Raw genomic sequence first — 18,466 nt, 5'->3', positions numbered from 1 at the left:
GAGTGGGTGGGGCGAGAGGGAGGACCCGATTGGACTGCCCAGCTGCCCAGAGTAAACGGCTGCGGTGGACCGGATCGACGCTGCTAACCTCGTCCGCGCTTATGGTCCACTCTTTGCGCCGGCACAACCTGGAACCGAGGCAACTGAGAGCCCGGCGCTGTCTTTACTAGGCGGACCCGCAACCCGGAAAGGCCGCGCGGCGTAGCCCGGAGACCGATCCTGCTCGAACCCGGCCCCAGCGGGCTGGCGCCGCGGGCATGTCGGAGGCGCGGAAGGGGCCGGACGAGGCGGATGAGAGCCAGTGTGACTCCGGCATAGAGTCTCTACGCTCTCTGCGTTCCCTACCGGAGCCCACCCCGGCCACAGGCTCCAGGCCCTCGGACGGCTGCAGCCCCCAGCCCTGGACCCATCCTCCGAGGACCTCCAAGGAGCCGCGGGAAAAGGAAGACGGGGACGGGGAGCGGGCTGACTCCACTTATGGCTCCTCCTCGCTCACCGAGCCCTTGCCCTTGCTGGGAGATCTCGAGGCTGAGGACCCAGCCCCAGGATCGTCACTGCCCTCCGCGGGGGCGCTGAGCCCACAGCTCGAAGCACTCACTTATATCTCTGAGGACGGAGACACGTGAGTATGGGGGCTAGGCTGAGATGGAATACTAACTCTGGGCTTTCCAGGGGCTGCAACTGTCCAGGTACCCCACCACTACCCACAGAGTACACCCCAAGGTACCCCCACGGTGGAAGGGACAGTCCCCACTCTCTTCCAAACTCCCTACTAACTCTTAGCCCACTTTTGTACTCTAGCCAGGTCCAGACCAGAGGACTTGTCATCATTTATTTGCCCTCTTTTTGGGAAATTATTAGAGTTAGCACATTTCTTACCCAGGCACCTGGAACCCCAGCCAGTATCTTGGAAATCTACCAATAACCCATCCCTGGGAAGAGAAAATTCCCCTGACCAGTCCAGTTTTTTTTTTTTTTTTAACTTGCTGGGGGAGGGGGCATCCGTGTTTGCTCAATATCTGGGATTCCCAGCTCCTGACCTCAGAATGCCCTGTCTCAAGGAAAAAGAGACACCAGTTACAGGTTGCCATTCAGTGCCAGGAAGCTTGGGATGGGGGTGCTGGCAGGGTGCAGGGTTGGGACTGGCCCTGAGAAGAAGAGAGTGACTAGGCTGGGGCCAGAGTGCCCAGGCAGACAGGCGACTGGCTGCCCCAGCTTACTTCCTCCTCTACTGAGAAAGGGGAAGTGAGGGCTGAAGTCAGCCCCCAACACCCTTCATTCCTGAGCACCCCAAATCCTCCCTACTGTTCTGTCTTACCCCCTCATTCTATTCTTCCTCTCCCAGGCCCAGAGGGAGATTGATGGGCACTGGGCCAGGGGACAGCTGAAGTTACAAGTGATTGTGTGGGATGGGATGGTCAGTTGAGGACTTGAAAAGAAGAAAACACTGGCAGCTGGGATTTCGGGGTGAGAAATGGGAGAGGAGGGATGGAGTCCCTGATCAGAGATGCTGGAATGAATAGGCATAGGGGAGGCGGGGGTGCCTGTTCTGACCTGCTTTTTGGAGATGCAGGAGTTGTAATCTTTGGTGGATGTTGACATAGTTATCCTCTAGACCCAGTGAGTGGGAGAGGAGAGATCCTAGGGCTTTTGTACTCTGTGCCTAGATCACTACCCCAGAACTCCAAGGTTTCAGGGGCTTCATTGCAAGATATCTATGGCTGACCTTTGATCCAGTGAATGGGACTTCTGATACTTCCCTCTTTCATTGGCCTCTCAGCCTCAGCCTTTACCATATCTAGTTAGAGACAGGTGGTGTGTGTGTCTGAGAGAGAGAGAGAGAGGTGCAAGGACTCCCAGCAGGTCCCTCAAGAGAAGGTGGGCATTTTCCTCCCTTGGAGGTTGTTGGGCTGTGGGAGGTGTGGAAGTGGGAAGAGGAAGTGGGAGGAGGGGAGACTGAGGGAGAGAGGGAGGTGGCTGCAGGAATGTGACCCAGAGAGCAGGCCCTGGCCGAGGGGATTTCCAGAGCGGTTCCTCCCTCCCTCGTCACTCTCTCCTGGGCCTCTCCTGCCGCTTGCCTGCAGCCAAAGCCTGCCCCCTCTCCTGCTGAGCAGCCCCCTGCCCAGCCCAGATGGGCCTTTTAGCCAAGATGTGCCCCTCACTAATGCTGCAAGGCAATTGTCCAGGCCTAAATCCTCCAGCTCCGGCTTTCATTTTCCCCACCTGATGTGGGGAAACCCCAAGACTGGAACTTCCCTTGCCCGATGCTCCCCCTTACCTCGAGGTTAAGACTCTTGTCCCCTTTATCAAACAGACCTTTTCTGCATTGCACAGATCTCTTAGAAGTGCACAGGGCCACTAATCAAGCCCCATCTGGCTTGTGCCATCTGAGGAGTGGCCCTCATGACTCCCTTAGGAAGGGCAGCAGAACAAAATGCTGTCTCCTGCCTGTCTTCCAAGAACTTCTGTCTCCCTCCCTTGGAATGCATAACACTGAGTTACTGGGGGGAACCCCACATCTGCCTCCTCCTCTCCTCCCTGTTGTGGGGAGGTGGGGAGCTCGGCCCTGGAAACCCCCTCTGCACCACTCCCGCGGCTTTCAGTTTGGCTTTGAGCTGCAGCTGGCCTCGCAGGGCCCTGGGGGCAGGGGGGAGCAGGGTGTGGGCAGGCTGGACAGGAAGGCCCTTGTCCTGTCAGCACCCTGCCTACGTGCCCACCCAGCCAAGGCCCTCCTCAAGGCCACAAATGGGAATGTGGGCCTCCATCCCCAGAATCCTGCCATTCCACATCAACCCTCACTTCCTGGCCCAAACTCATCTCCTGCACCTACCTTTCAGGTTGCTAATTAGAGGGTAACACAGTCCCTCTAAACCCAAGACCCCAGTTACCCTCTCTGGCCTGGGCCCTGACCCCAGGCACTCCCCTGCTCCCCAGGCTGGTCCACCTGGCAGTGATTCACGAGGCTCCAGAGGTGCTGTTCTGTTGCCTGGCTTTGCTGCCCCAGGAGGTCTTGGACATTCAGAACAACCTTTACCAGGTAGGTAGAAGGAGGAGTCTGTGTCCATAGCAGCCATCCCCAGAAGCCACACCAGGGTTCTTAGGCTGCTCATTTGGGACCTATATGCCAGATGCTGGGCTTGAAGTGGAGGATGCAGAGATGAGTAAGACCCAGCCTCTGCCCACAGGGCACAGTCTGGTCTGGAGGACCCGTGTAAACGCCTAATTATACATCATGGTGACAAACGGTGTGAGAAAGACTCATACCTGCTACTGTCGGGTCCAGTATCTTTATGGAACAGGTAGAGAAGGCTTAGTACAGGAGGTGACATCTGAATGAAGACTTAAGGAAGGAAGGAGTTTGCCCGGGGAGACTGCCTAGTGCCAATTCCTGCAGCCTAACCCCAGGGGATAGCACAGGTCTCCCTAGAAGGTGAGTGACTGGACTCTGATCCCACATGTTCTTTCTCTAGGAGTTCAGCAGACCTATGAGAAGAACAGGGGGTCATTTCCCTCACTCTGCTTCCAGAACTGGGGTCCTATGAACTTGGTGGTAGGGTGATAGAGGGAAGGACTTGCTAGTACTTTCTTAGAAGACCAGGGCTATGGCCTTTGTAAGCTGCTCTCAAAGAAAATGATGGCATCTGGATATTGCTATGCCCACCTTAGCATCTAGCATGGTCCCAGAGGTGGGAGCATGCTGCAGTAGCCGACTAACCCTCTGTTTGTGCCTGCAGACAGCACTCCATCTGGCTGTTCATCTGGACCAGCCGGATGCAGTTCAGGCCCTGGTGCTGAAGGGGGCCAGCCGGGTGCTACAGGATCGGCATGGTGACACAGCCCTACATGTGGCATGCCAGCGCCAGCATCTGGCCTGTGCCCGCTGCCTGCTAGAGGGGCAGCCAGAGCCAGGCAGAGGAACATCTCACTCCCTGGACCTCCAGCTGCAAAACTGGCAAGGTTTGGGTAGCCCCAGAGCCTTTGGGGAAGAGGAGGGGGCAGGAAACAGGGACCCCACTCCTAGGAAAGGGGGAGACTCAGCTTGTCTGTTGATGTTCCTCCAGCTCTAAGCACCTGGACACTCAGTACATCTTTGCTAGATGAAGGAATAGATGATGGATGAATGATTTGATTCAGAATTGACCCAACACCTACTGAGTGTTGAGCAGAAATCTAAGTTTTGTCCTTAAAATATATAGTTTAATAGAGATTAAATGAACTCCTTTATTCATTCAACAGAAATGTACTGAGTGCCTTTCTGTGTGCCAGATTCTACCCAGGAGCTCAGCTCCCATCTGAAAACAAACATGAGAAAGATAGAGATGGACAATAAATATAAGAAGTGAATTATATAGTATGTTAAAAGGAAGTAAGTGCTATGGTCGAGTAGAGCAGAGGGAGGGGAACTGGAATGTGCTGTGGTGGGGAGGTTGATGTGATTTTTAAAAAGGGTAGTCAGGAAAGGCCAGGGTCATTTGAACAAAAACTTGAAGGAAATAACGTTTGAATCTCTGTTATAAGCAGAGAGTGGGGGAGGGAGAGTTATAGACCAAAAAGGAGATAAGCAAAGAAAGGCGGGGCACACAGAAGGAAGTGGCCCCTGGAGAGAGTCTGGGGCATGAGGATCCCCAGATGGCTCCTCGGAGAAATCTGGATTGAGCTTGAAGGCAAGTAGAGTTCTAGAGTATGTGTGGGCTTGAGGGGTATGTGCCCTGGAGAAGGGTATGTTTGGGGGCTGTCACTCAGCAGGCTGACCCCTGAAGCATGAAAGTTTCAATAACATGACTGAAAGGTGGAAACTTGCAGTTCCTTTCCCCTCAGACTTTTGAGGGGGTTTTCGGGGTTGCATTTTTAAGAGTCCTGTGATTAAAGGCATTGAGTGGGCAGGAGTCCCTTGGGGCTGAGGGTTAGGGAGGTCCCTGAAGAGAGTGAAAGAGAGCTGGTGAATGCCAATCAGTGTCCCTACCCACCTTACCCCAGGTCTGGCCTGTCTTCACATTGCCACTCTGCAGAGGAACCAGCCTCTCATAGAACTACTGCTTCAGAATGGAGCTGACATTGATGCCCAGGTGAGGTAACCCATCAGGGCACTGCCTGCTCATGGCACCTGACCCAGCCTTCCCCCTGCAAGTTCCCCTACCCCACATGGCAAGTGGTGCCTCTGCTCTCCTCCCAGATCCCACTGCCACTTCAGGGCCTTGGCTGACATCCTTATGCCTTTCCAGGAGGGCACCAGTGGGAAGACAGCATTGCATCTAGCTGTGGAAACCCAGGAGCGGGGCCTGGTACAGTTCCTACTCCAGGCTGGTGCTCAGGTAGATGCCCGCATGCTCAATGGGTGTACACCCCTGCATCTGGCAGCTGGACGGGGCCTCAGTGGCATCTCATCCACTCTGTGTGAGGCCGGCGCTGACTCCCTGCTGCTGAATGTGGAAGATGAGACACCGCAGGACCTGGCTGAGGATGTACGAGGCATAAACTTCTCCATTCTGGTTTCAAGGCCTCTCACACCCATAGCAGAGATAGGGATTGTCAATAGTTGGAAGGACCAGAGAGTTAGGAGTCTTGGGGTACAACCGGGACTCTGCCACTTACCAACCAATCGTGCAACCATGGGCCAACCTTTATCCCTCTCCAAACCGGTTTCCTTAGTTGATCAGGACCAAGAGCCCCAATTTATACTCCTACAGGGGCTCCACAACTAGCGTGAATCAGTGAAACTGGCCAGGTGTACGACCAGCAAGTGGTGAGGCCTGGGAGAGAGCAGAGAGCCATACCTCGGGGTCTCTCCTTGGCTCCAGCAAATGCTTAGGCATAGGAATGTAGGCCCCATGTTTCTAGGTCTTGGAAATTTTCAAGAGGTGAAACCCAGGTTTTCTGTATAGTCTTCCTGTTTTTAAATGTTAAGTATAAGTATAAAACAAATGTTCAGAATGTTGTGCCCCCCCCAACAAAAGTAGATCCAGAGCTATATCATCTTTTATTTTTTAAAATTTAGATATTCTTAGTTGTAGGTGAACGCAATACCTTTATTTTAGTTTTATGTGTGCTGAGGATGGAAGCCAGTGCCTCATGCATGCCAGGCGAGTGCTCTACCACTCAGCCCCAGCCCCAGCCCCCAGAGCTGGATCATCTTTAATGTCCCTCCTAGCTTGGATATTCTGGCATCATTTTAGAGACTGAAGGCTCTGCCATGTCAGGAGGCCTTCATTAGTATAAAGATGTATTCCCTCAAGTTCTTCAACTCTGGTGAGGAGGGAGTGGCCCAACAAGTTTCCCTAGGTCTCCTCCACTACTGACTTTTCTCATGGCCACTGATCTTGCTTCTCTCTATTCTCTTTCTCAGCCCCTTATTCTTTTGCCCTTCGATGACCTGAAGATCTCCGGGAAGCCGCTGATGTGTGTTGACTAAAGCCAGGACAGGAAACTGGGGCCACTGTTGCTGCAACCTGGGCCCAATGTGCCTTCTGGTGTCCTAGGGACTACTGAAGCCAGAGCCTAGAGCCAGTATGGTTCTGAGTGAGAAAAGAGATTGCAAGTCAGAGAGAGCCAGGCTGGAAGAAAGAGCTTCCCAGGTGGACTGGATGGAGATTCTTGAGAGGCGCCTAAGCCCCAGGCATCCTGGGTGAAGTCTGTTTACCTTTCTTGGAGATGGCAGGGCTCTCATTTCTACCTGTCGGGTCAGTTTGAAACTGCCAACCAGTGGGAAAATGTGGAGGCTTCTGAGTGAGGAGAGACTGAAATAGAAGAAGCAGGGCCCTGAGGGGTCCCACCTTACTGCTATTGAAGATTCCAAAACACTCTTGTCTAAAAACTTTTAACAGAAGGCCCTGAACTGAGCCTTTGAGAAAGGGACATTGCAGTAACATAACACTAAAGTAGCAGAGACTTTTTAAAAGTGTTTTCCTCCTATGCGGGTGCAGTGGTACAAACCTCAGGAGGCTGAGGCAGGAGGATCACCAGTTTGAGACCAGCCTCAGCAACTTAGCAAGACCCTGTCTCAAAATTAAAGAAAAAAATAAAAAAGGTGGGGAATACAGCTGGTAGAGCACCCCTGGTTCAATCCCCAGTGTTAAGGGGTTGGGGAGGGTCATCCTTTCTAGAGTTGTTTTGTGCATGTGCATAGGCAGACCTGCTCTGTGACCTTTTGATAAAAGCAAAGAGAAGGACATTTATCCCCTGGGTATGATAAGGAGCTAATAGTCCTCAGGCTTGTCGCTATCCAGTGCAGACCCTTGTCCTTTTGTGGAAATGAGGGATGAAGAGAGAGGAAGAGGAATGAGAAGACACAGGCCCTGGAGGCTGCCATCTGGAGTAGCCAGAGGAGGCTAGGCACCAGAGACCTGCAACTTTTTACATATTTTATACCAGTGATGCCTACATTGGCATGAAGAAAGGAGGAATAAACCATCTCTGACTCTTAGAGCTTACAGCCTCACTCATAAACATTAAAATCATAAATATCCAAATATTTATGCAGTGGGTGCTGTGAAGGGAAACACGAGGAGGAAAGAGGACAGTAAAGTGGGTGAGGGACCCTTCTTTGGATGTTCCAGGGACGCCTCTGAGGAGAGTCATCTCATTGGGACATAGGATGAATAAGTGATGGGGTAGAGCGTTTGGGTGGGGGAAAGCCTTTGGAGAATTAGAGGAACTGAGAACAGACTAGCGAGGCTCTACAGGGCCTGGGTAAGTGGGCGAGGAAGATGGGTCAGTTAGGTCATGCGGAGCCTCAGTGGTCACGGGGACGAGGGGGACAGAATTACTAGCCCAACCAAAGAAGGAAGGAGACATCTTCATCCTGTCAGAACATGGGAGAACTAGTGGGGTGTGTTGCTTCTAATCCCAGCGATTTAGGAGACTTGAGAGAGGCGGATCCAAGTTCAAGAGCAGCCTGGCCAACTTAGTAAGACCCTGAGTTAAATCCCTAGTACCAAAAAAAAATCCTAAATTTTAATATGTGCATAGATGGAGTGCTACATACCTGAAGAGCCTCCATAAATGCTTTAGTTCCAGACTTGGCAATGGTTCCCAAGTTGTTNGGCCAGGGTCATTTGAACAAAAACTTGAAGGAAATAACGTTTGAATCTCTGTTATAAGCAGAGAGTGGGGGAGGGAGGAGGCCCTGCCTGCCCGCCCGGCGCCTAACCCCCCAAGACAGAGAGAGGCTCTTTGTCCCGCTGGGCTTTAGCGGAGGGGGCGGGGAGAAGACGAGGCACTTCAGTGCGGTCCCCTTCCTTGGGCCAGAGGGCTGGAGAACTGCACTCTAATTCTTATGTCCGCGCTCCCAGCAGGTGGTGGGCAGTGGTGGTACTGGCTGCGCTCCCTTCCCTGGGTGCTGGTGGGGAGACTCCTGAAGCCCCTCCGGAGTCATGGACCCAGCTGTGGTTCTTTCGCTTTTTGGTGAATGCTGCTGGCTATGCCACCTTTATGGTACCTGGCTACTTCCTGGTGCATTACTTCAGGAGGAAAAACTACCTGGAGACAGGTGTGTGGAGAGAGGGTGGGGAAGAGGGCTAGGTGTGAATTGCAGATGTTGGTTCAAACCGGAATGTGACTTGGAAAGGGAAGGAGGGGGGAGGCCAATAGGCTGGACAGCAGGGCAGGTTGAGTTGCTGTGGAGGAGGTTTGGGACTTAACTATATGTGTCTTCTTCAGGCAGGGGTCTCTGCTACCCCCTGGTGAAAGCTTGTGTGTTTGGCAATGAGCCCAAGGCCTCTGATGAGGTTCCCCTGGCTCCACGGACAGAGACAGTGGAGACCACCCCCACTTGGCAGGCTCTGAAGCTGCTCTTCTGTACCTTGGGGCTCCAGGTAGGTAGGCAGGCAAGCAAGCTCTGCTTCTTGTCCTGGATTGAGCTCAGTGGGCAGGGACTCTGTGAACTCAGTTTTCATTCTGTCCATCTCAAAGGTTTGCGGGTCTGTGTGTTATGTGTCCCTTTCTCTCAGACACACAGAGCACCATCTTCAAAATGTTTGGAGGAAGCAGTGACTTTCCTTTCTTCATCCCCTCTGCTTTTCCAGCATTGGTACTGCAAGTAACAATGCACTATTGTTTTATGATGTGTAGAGCAGAAGAGGGCTCATCTCTTTCCCAAGTTTTTGGTGACATCTATTGTGCTGTTATTATACTTCCCTCTCCCCTGATGTACTTCATACGCTGTAAACCCACTGATAAAAAAGATTGGGGAAGCCATTCAGTACTACATGAGAAAGGGGTCCTAAGGCACTGACTGTGTGGAATTTTAGAGTGGGTACTAGTCCCCTTTTTTGGAGCATGTTGAACTATATAGGAGTCAAACTCTGTCTTTTTGCCTCCCTGAGTTTGAAAGTAGGTAAGAGAACACTCTGGATGGAGCTAACTCTAGTGTTCCCATACTGTGGGAACAAACAGGGTCCAGGGAGTTCTAAAGCATGTGTTAATGTTTTTCACCACAGCGGATTTTCTACAAGGTAAATCCAGACTTAGGAGAGGAAATTTCTACTGCAGAGAAACGCACATGCTGTCCTTTGTCATTGAGAATTATCCTGAGGAAGAGGGAAGTTAAGATCTACTTTTGCCTACTTTTTCCTTCTCTTATTGTCTCCTGTCTACCCTCCCCAACCCAGGTGTTCTACCTTACTTGGGGTGTGCTGCAGGAAAGAGTGATGACCCGAAGCTATGGGGCCACAGCCACATCACCAGGTGAGCGCTTCACGGACTCGCAGTTCCTGGTGCTAATGAACCGTGTGCTGGCACTGATTGTGGCTGGCCTCTACTGCCTCCTCTGCAAGCAACCTCGACACGGGGCACCCATGTACCGGTACTCCTTTGCCAGCCTGTCAAATGTGCTAAGCAGCTGGTGCCAGTATGAAGCTCTCAAGTTCATCAGTTTCCCCACCCAGGTGCTGGCCAAGGCTTCTAAAGTGATCCCTGTCATGCTGATGGGAAAGCTGGTGTCTCGGCGCAGCTATGAACACTGGGAATACCTGACAGCTGGACTTATCTCCATCGGGGTCAGCATGTTTTTGCTGTCCAGTGGACCAGAGCCCCGTAGCTCCCCAGCCACCACACTCTCAGGCCTCATCTTATTGGCAGGCTACATCGCTTTTGACAGCTTCACCTCAAACTGGCAGGATGCCCTGTTTGCCTATAAGATGTCATCAGTGCAGATGATGTTTGGGGTCAATTTCTTCTCCTGCCTCTTCACAGTAATCTCGCTGCTACAGCAGGGGGCCCTCCTGGAAGGGACCCGCTTCATGGGGCGACACAGTGAGTTTGCCGCCCATGCCCTGCTACTGTCTGTCTGTTCCGCATGTGGCCAGCTCTTCATCTTCTACACCATTGGGCAGTTTGGGGCTGCTGTCTTCACCATCATCATGACCCTCCGCCAGGCCATTGCCATCCTTCTTTCCTGCCTCCTCTATGGCCACACTGTCACTGTGGTGGGTGGGCTAGGGGTAGCTGTGGTCTTTGCTGCCCTTCTGCTCAGAGTCTATGCCCGAGGCCGGCTAAAGCAACGGGGAAAGAAGGCTGTACCTATAGAGTCCCCAGTGCAGAAGGTCTGAAAAGATAAGGACCTGAGAGGTGAAATGGAATAGGACCCTCACCATACTTTCAGAGGTGCTGGCTCAAGGACAAAATATGGGTTTTCTCAGTATCATAATCCAGCTCTGCAGCTGGGGATAGGGAGCCCAGAAGGTATCTTCCCTTTTGCCTTAAGCCACCATCCTCCAGTAGGCAAGTTGAGCCTCAGGGTAGAAGGAAGTCTTGGGGTATGGAGGTGTAAAGGGAAAGCTCCTCCTCCATCAAGCTTCCTGAATGAAGTTTTGACCCACCTGGTGGAACTTATCTGCTTGCCCCCTACCTTCTATACACTCTCATTTCTTACTGTTGAGAGAAGCACAAGTATTGTAGGGTCCGAATGCTGCTTCCCCAGGAGGGTGAGTAAAGATGGGAGTGCCAAGGGAGGTGAATGAAGAGCCCTGCTCAACACAACTATGCCCTTGGGGTCCTAGGCTCTGCTCCATGAGCCAATTGCAGGTTTTGGTACTTAGGAAATGTCACTTTTTGCTCTTATAATTTTATTAAACTGCTGCAATGGACTTGGCTCTGTGTTTTGGATGCCTTAAGTGATTGAAATGAGAATGTATATATACCTTTCAAACTTGCACGTAGCCCAGGTCAACAGCGAGTTTTTATATTATACAGATAGAGAATGCTATGAAGCAGCATCACTTTACAAGGGAGAGCAGAACTGTATAAAACTGCATCTTCTTTATTTTGCATACTTTAATTGTGGAACAAAATAAAACAAAAACACAATACAACATCCAACCCTGCCAAACTAGGTAGGGGATGGAGAGGGCTTGAGGCCCTTATTTCCTGCCTTAATTAAGATGCCAAGGACAGGAGAAAAAAACCACTATAACATCAATCAGCAGAGGAAGCCAGGTGGGAGAGGGCCACTCAAGGGTACTGTGGGAGCCATGGGGAAACTATACAGAGGGCAGATTTCTCAGTAGCAACTCCTAATCTACTTCTTCCATGCGAGATGCATCCTCATCACCCTCGAGAGGGGGTATCTCATCAGGAACAGCACTGCTGGGTTCCTCTGCTGTCACTTCATCTTCATCAATGCCTAAATGTTTCAAAAAAAAAAAAAAAAAGGCCCAGTGAGATGTGAACTGAAGAGCATTAAACAAAATCTGTCCAAAAGGTCAATTGCAGAACTTGCCCCCACATCAAATCAGTCCACAGTGCCTACCTAGGCCTAGCTTTATCATGCGGTAGATGCGATTGGAGTGGGTCTGAGGATCCTCAAGGGAGAAGCCAGAAGAGAGCAGCGCAGTTTCAAATAGCAGCACCACCAGGTCCTTGACAGCCTTGTCATTTTTATCTGCCTCTGCCTTTTGCCGCAATGTCTCCACAATGGGATGATCAGGGTTGATCTCCAGGTGCTTTTTGGCCATCATGTAGCCCATTGTGGAGTTGTCTCGAAGTGCCTGGGCCTTCATAATCCGCTCCATGTTGGCTGTCCAGCCATAGGTGCTGGTAACAATGCAGCAGGGTGAAGACACAAGCCTATTGGAGATTGTCACCTGTAGACAGTTAAAAAAATTTTTAGTGGAGCATGGTGCAAACCTGTAGTCCTGACTCTTCCAAGAGACTAAGGCAGGAGAATCACTCCAACTCAGGAGTTTGAAGACAGCCTGAGAAGCACAAGGAGACCCTCTCTTAATAAACAAACAAACAAAAAAATCAAACACCTTAGGTTTAGATTGGATCATCTGAAAGGTTAAAAATTATGGTCCATATTTTTTTAAGTTTCTATGTTCCTAAACACAAGAATTAATACCTAATCTCCATCAAATTTTGTATAATGGACTAAGAGAAATAAGACCTTGCTAAGCCAGGTGGCACATGCCTATAATTCCAGCCGCTTGAGAGGCTGAGGCAGAAGGATGAGAGTTCAAAGCCAGCCTCAGCAAAACAAAGCACTAAGCAACTCAGTGAGATCCCGTCTCTAAATAAAATACAAAACAGAAGTGGGGATGTGGCTCAGTAGTGGAGGACCCTGAGTATGGTACTCACAAAAAAAAGGGGGGGGGGGCTTAAACAAAGTAAACCTCCTAATCAGCAACATTAAATTCTGAAAACAGCAGCCCCCAAAGAGATTACAAAAATGTATCCAAATTTCTCACCTTCTCAACTTTTTTATCCAAGATTTCTTTCATAAGCTTGCAAAGGTTCTCAAATTTCGCCTTGCTCTCCTCCATTTTCTTTTTTTCCTCCTCATCCTCAGGTAGCTCCAGGCCTTCCTTGGTCACAGAGACCAGGCTCTTCCCATCAAACTCCTTGAGTTGCTGTACGCAGTACTCATCAATAGGCTCAGTCATATATACTACCTCAAAGCCACGCTTCCTCACACGCTCCACAAAAGCAGAGTTGGCCACCTGCTCTTTGCTTTCACCTGTAAGGTTATTTAATGTGACTTAGTGACCAAAAGGATTTACACTGCCAGTTCCCAGTTAGCCCTGATGTCCACCCAACCCCAGATAGGAGGCTTTGATGAGACTTAGGTTTTAACTCACCAGTTATGTAATAGATGGACTTCTGTGTCTCCTTCATGCGAGAGACATACTCTGACAGAGAAGTCATCTCATCTCCAGACTGAGAGGTGTGATAGCGCAGCAGCTCAGAAAGGCGTCGCCGATTAGTAGAATCTTCATGGATTCCAAGCTTAAGGGTAGGAGGAAAAAAAATAACCCAACTTAAAAAATAACCTAACAGATAATACCCTTCCTCTCCAATAAATGAGGAAATATACTCTAATTACTAAGAAAGTGGTCAAGACCAACCTCAGCCAACATAGTGACATCCTATCACAAAAATAAAAAGGGCTGAGCTTAGTGGTAAAGTGCCCCCCAAAAAATAAATGTCAAAGGGAATAAGCATTTGCCTCTATACCTTAAGATTTTTAGAGAATGCCTCATAGAATTTTTTGTAGTTCTCCTTGTCTTCTGCCAACTCAGAGAAGAGCTCAAGGCACTTCTTCACAATGTTTTTGCGAATAACTTTTAAGATTTTGCTCTGCTGGAGCATTTCTCGGGAGATATTCAGGGGCAGATCCTCAGAGTCAACAACACCACGAATAAAATCTGCAATCAAATGGCAGAAAATTCAATACAAATAACAAGACCCAATCCCAGATTCAAGCAGAAGGCTCTTTTGCTCCCTGAACCTTCACTTACTATTACCCTTCTCAGACTACAATCCCATGATAACACTGCAGATCTCAAAAGACTTTACCCACTATAACAGACACAGGAAACACTCACTGAGATACTCTGGTATCAGCTCATCACAACTGTCCATGATGAACACACGACGGACATAGAGTTTGATGTTGTTCTTCTTCTTCTTGTTCTCAAAGAGGTCAAAGGGAGCCCGCCGAGGGATGAACAGCAATGCCCTGAATTCCAACTGACCTTCTACAGAGAAGTGCTAGGAGAAAAACCCAACATTTCAGGACAAGAGTGCTTTTCAGCCACACCAAAGCATCTACAACTGGAATGCTATATACCTGAAGAGCCTCCATAAGGAGAGAAAAAAAAAAAAAACCCTGAACCCTAATGCCAATAAATCTTAGATTATCCTAGCTATATATAATTTTGTTGAATTAAGAGAATAGTTCTCCAATCAGAACCCTGTTATGTGTAAGGCTGCCATCAACATTACCCAGATTTCTATTAAAAGACAAAAGTGAAGTCGTTCGGGAGAACAGAATCTCTCTACTGTGGCAGGGTCACTAGTAATAAGTGAACTCATGTGGCTCCATGACTCTCACAGTCTCAGCTACCAACCAGTTGGGCAAGTTCACCGTGGACTCTACTATCTGCCAATACACTTCTACCTGTTCCTCTCCAGCTGAGCCCACATATAAGGTTTCTCACCTTGACTGCCAGGTGGTCTTCCCAATCATTGGTTAGGCTCTTGTAGAATTCTCCATATTCTTCCTGAGTGATGTCATCAGGGTTTCTGGTCCAAATGGGCTTGGTCTTGTTCAGTTCTTCATGATCAATATATTTCTCCTTAATCTTCTTTGTTTTTTTCTTCTTATCCTTACTAGTGTCATCCTCCTCATCTGAGCCCACATCTTCAATCTTGGGTTTCTCCTCATCATCTTTATCTTCCTCTTCTTTCTCACCTTTCTCTTCCTCTGCCTCATCATCACTGATTTCCTTCTCTCGTTCCTTCTCCAACTAAAGTACCAAACATAGTGGTTAAGGGTGAAAAACACAACACCAGGAAAACAAAGCCAGGGACCACGAAACTCCACAACCATAGACACTCAGTGCAGATAGGCTGCCAGCCTGGTTGGTACTCACATAAAGGGTGATTGGATAGCCTATGAACTGTGAGTGCTTCTTCACCACTTCTTTGACCCGCCTCTCCTCCAAGTACTCTGTCTGGTCTTCTTTGAGGTGGAGAATGACTTTAGTACCCCGGCCAATGGGCTCACCTAGAAGAATCAATCAATCACAATAAAGTATAAAGCTGTGAGGCTAAAAGCATTAATGATCTTAAAAGAAACTTTCCATGCCGGGAGCAGTAGCACACACCAATAATCCAGGAGGATTATGAGTTCAAAGCTAGCCTCAGCAAAAGCAAGGCACTAAGGAACTCAGCGAGACCCTATCTCTAAACACAAAATAGGATAGGGATGTGACTCAGTGGTTTGAGTGCCCAAGTTTAATCCCAGGTACCAAAAAAAAAAAAAAAAGAAAAAGAAACTGCTCCACAAATATCATACTCAAGATTTCTCTCTCTTCTTCCAGAGAATTCTAACCCAGCTACTTCCATATGGAAAGCCAACTCACCATGATCAGCCCGCACAGTGAAGGATCCCCCAGCAGAAGACTCCCAAGCATACTGTTCATCATCATTATGCTTTGTGATCACAACCACTTTCTCTGCCACTAGATAAGCAGAATAAAATCCAACACCAAATTGCCCAATCATGGATATGTCTGCACCAGCCTGCCAAAGAATATTTTTAAAAATCAAATATGAGATTTGAAACAGCAAGACAAAAAAAAATCCTAAATTTTAATATGTGCATAGATGGAGTGCTACATACCTGAAGAGCCTCCATAAATGCTTTAGTTCCAGACTTGGCAATGGTTCCCAAGTTGTTTATGAGATCAGCCTTGGTCATGCCAATGCCTGTGTCCACCAAAGTCAGAGTCCTTTCCTGAGGGTTGGGGATTATGTCAATTTTCAGCTCTTTACCACTGTCCAACTTGGAAGGGTCTGTCAGGCTCTCATAGCGAATCTTGTCCAAGGCCTGTAAATATGAAATGACACATCTTTTTTTTATAGTCCATCTCTTCACCCCCCCCACAAATCTTGGTTTTTCTACTTCCATATAGCCTCAATTCTGCTATCCCTTAGATCTTCAGACCAACAGTTAACATTATCCACTTCTCTGGTGTCTTCCCTTTCAAGTGTGATAGCCACCCAGAATAAGGCAAATCTTTTTGGAACAGCTGCTGATTTATCTCAAACAGCTGCAGCTCCCACCACTTCAATCTATCCCTTCTCCCTCTTCTGAAGTGCTCTGAAGTGTGTGTGGGGGGGCACACAATACTACTGTGGGGACTTGTTCAAACTCTTACATCAGAAGCATTAGAGATCAATTCCCGAAGAAAAATTTCCTTGTTGGAATAAAAGGTATTGATGATGAGAGACATGAGTTGGGCAATTTCTGCCTGAAAGGCAAAGGTCTCCACCTCCTCCTCTCCATGGTGCACTTCCTCAGGCATCTAAAATAAAGATGATCAACGGTTACAAAGGAACACACATGCAATGGCTCCATACTTAAGAATCCTTAAGGTTCATGGGTTCAATTAAAACCTTAAGAAGTTGGAATTCAAACTACCTTGCGCAGAGTACTGTCTATTCCCAAGAAACTGAAAACACCATTTCTTTCAAGATGTTAGGCTACACACTAAATGATAAGCCAACCCAGGAAAAACCTAAATCTAAATCCTTCAACCAAATGCCAAAGTGAGACATTTTTTGTAAGATTCATCTCAGGGCCCAGCCTCGGCATCATCGGGTACCTTGTGAGAAATTCAGAATACTGGGGGGGCATCACAGGTATCTTGAGAACGCCAAGTAACGCCCATGTACATTTTGATGTGAAAACAGTCTTTTTTTTTTTTAATTGGGAGAGGACAAATGGAGCAAAAGGAGCCCTGATTTTTAACAGCTGCCCCTTAGTATCTCCAACGTCCACCAAATGTGCTGTTCCACTCTGCAGGGATAACCTGAGATCGATGGGGTAACCGCCCAAAGGGCAATTAAAGCAGGACAAAGAACCAAAGAGGAAAAGCTCCACCGTCATTGCTAACAGGGCATATAACTAAGATGGTGGCCAAAGCCGTCGCCCGACCCTCGTCACTGCCGGACATGCGTCGGCCGAGGCCATGCGAGGAGGGGGCGCCGCCGTGCACCCTCCCATCGCCCCAGCATCCGGGCAATGGGGCGGGGCGCCAGGCTCCAGAAGCTTCCAGAACAATCTCAGCTCTCGGGGAGGAGCGGGGGAGGGACCCATGAATCTTCCAGCGCCTCCCCCGCCCCTCCTCCTTCACCGGGACTGCAAGAAAATCTCGAAAAATCGCGGTGGTCCCCAGCAGACTGAGGACTCAAGACGTTCCTCCCTCGTGGCACACCCACACACAACCCGAAAGAATTGGAAAACGCTTCCAGCGAGACAGGTGACAAAGCCAACCACGCCGGGCTGTGCTGAGTCACCCCGCGCGCGCGAGGCCCCACCACGCTCCGGCCCCCCACGGCCGCGTCCGGAAGTGGGCAGCAAACATGGCAGCGTCCGGTACCGGCGCGGCCACCACGTGCGGCCGCCCACCCCCCCAGGCCGCGCTCCGCCACTCCTCTCGCCCACGGCTGGTCGCCGCCTGGAGAGCGCCCCGCGCCCAAGCACAATATAGACGAACCTCAACAGACCGAACGTACCACCCCGAAAACCAGTTTTCCCACAGGCCGCCCTAGCACGGCGGCGACTGGCCTTCAAAAGGTCAGAGAGTCAAACACCGCAGACGAGCCCCCGCAGGAGAAAAGCCGGACAGAAGACTGCGGCCTTACCTTGACAGAGAAAGGACTGGGAGTGTTAAGAGAAGGGTGGGCCCAAAGAGTGTGCGACTCGCTCGCGACACCTAGGCAGCGTGGGGGTGACTCAAGAGAGCTACCGTGTGCCCCCAGTCGCTCTATATAAGGCGAAGCACGGTCCGGGCGCCCTCCCCTGGATCCCTCCGCCTTAAAGGAGGGCGCCTGTCCACTCGCACCTGCCGCCACCCGCCCACCTGACGTCATGGCCAGAAATCAGGGATGGGGCGGAGAGGAGCCCGAGCAGCCCGCCTCCGGCTCTGCTTCCAGATGGAGTATCGGTCCGTTCACCCATTTGCTTCCCTTCTCAGCCCCGTGTCTGCAGATCGGGCACATGACCCCACCAGGATGAGGAATCGGGAGTGTTCTTAGGGCCTAAACAGCGGGTCTACAGTCGAGGATCCCATCAACTCCGTAAAATCCTCTGAACTGGCATCTATACACTCAAGAGGCCGGGCCTCTGTGGACATCGAAAGGAGAAGAGGCAGCTAATCATCCCCACTGCCCTTCCTAAAGCTGATCTTCCTAGAGTCTCTCCTACACATCTCACGTCCAGATCACGGACGATGTGGCATTCAGGGTCCAACTTTGAGCACCCCCGAGACCCCCCACTCTCTCGGGAGCAGCGGAAAGACCGGCAGCTCAGGGCGGGGCGTAGTTCCGATTCAGGGAGGGCGCGGGGCGGGGGCCGGAGGGGGACTCTTTGCCTAAATGCGGCGGAAGGAGCGGCAGCGGCGGTCATGCGGCACTTCCAGCAGTTTCCAGGCCTGTCTCAGCGGGCCCACCCCCGCCCGCCCCC

The 18,466-nt window shown here is 50.3% G+C and overlaps 3 protein-coding genes across 4 annotated transcripts; 2 read left to right on the top strand and 1 right to left on the bottom strand.

Moving 5' to 3' along the window:
• On the top strand, positions 1–7,956 carry Nfkbie (NFKB inhibitor epsilon). The gene is made up of 6 exons (XM_015487811.2): positions 1–622; positions 2,935–3,037; positions 3,735–3,957; positions 4,978–5,066; positions 5,223–5,462; positions 6,344–7,956. The coding sequence occupies exons 1-6, from the start codon at positions 258–260 to the stop codon at positions 6,407–6,409; spliced, it is 1,086 nt and encodes a 361-aa protein (XP_015343297.1). The 5' UTR covers positions 1–257; the 3' UTR covers positions 6,410–7,956.
• A 281-nt stretch (positions 7,957–8,237) lies between these two features.
• Slc35b2 (solute carrier family 35 member B2) lies at positions 8,238–11,081 on the top strand. Of its 2 annotated transcripts, XM_015487809.2 has the most exons (3): positions 8,238–8,485; positions 8,656–8,810; positions 9,606–11,081. In XM_015487809.2, the coding sequence occupies exons 1-3, from the start codon at positions 8,428–8,430 to the stop codon at positions 10,542–10,544; spliced, it is 1,152 nt and encodes a 383-aa protein (XP_015343295.1). In that variant the 5' UTR covers positions 8,238–8,427; the 3' UTR covers positions 10,545–11,081. The 2 variants fall into 2 exon arrangements, with proteins under 2 accessions (XP_015343295.1, XP_015343296.1); XM_015487810.2 differs by lacking the exon at positions 8,656–8,810 and having other exon boundaries at positions 8,405–8,485.
• Positions 11,082–11,234: 153 nt separating this feature from the next.
• On the bottom strand, positions 11,235–17,802 carry Hsp90ab1 (heat shock protein 90 alpha family class B member 1). The gene is made up of 12 exons (XM_015487808.2): positions 17,647–17,802; positions 16,158–16,304; positions 15,620–15,826; positions 15,360–15,519; positions 14,868–15,001; positions 14,433–14,741; positions 13,818–13,983; positions 13,447–13,637; positions 13,071–13,218; positions 12,681–12,949; positions 11,744–12,077; positions 11,235–11,617 (listed from the first exon to the last, which is right to left on the bottom strand). Exons 2-12 carry the CDS (start codon positions 16,302–16,304, stop codon positions 11,508–11,510), a joined length of 2,175 nt encoding a protein of 724 aa, XP_015343294.1. The 5' UTR covers positions 17,647–17,802; the 3' UTR covers positions 11,235–11,507.
• Between the last annotated feature and the right edge of the window lie 664 nt (positions 17,803–18,466).

This window comes from Marmota marmota, unplaced genomic scaffold (assembly GCF_001458135.2).
Source record: "Marmota marmota marmota unplaced genomic scaffold, marMar, whole genome shotgun sequence".
In the NCBI taxonomy this organism is placed as follows: Eukaryota; Metazoa; Chordata; class Mammalia; order Rodentia; family Sciuridae; genus Marmota; species Marmota marmota.
Note: the sequence above shows the minus strand (reverse complement) of the source record. Positions and strands in the feature narration are given on the sequence as shown.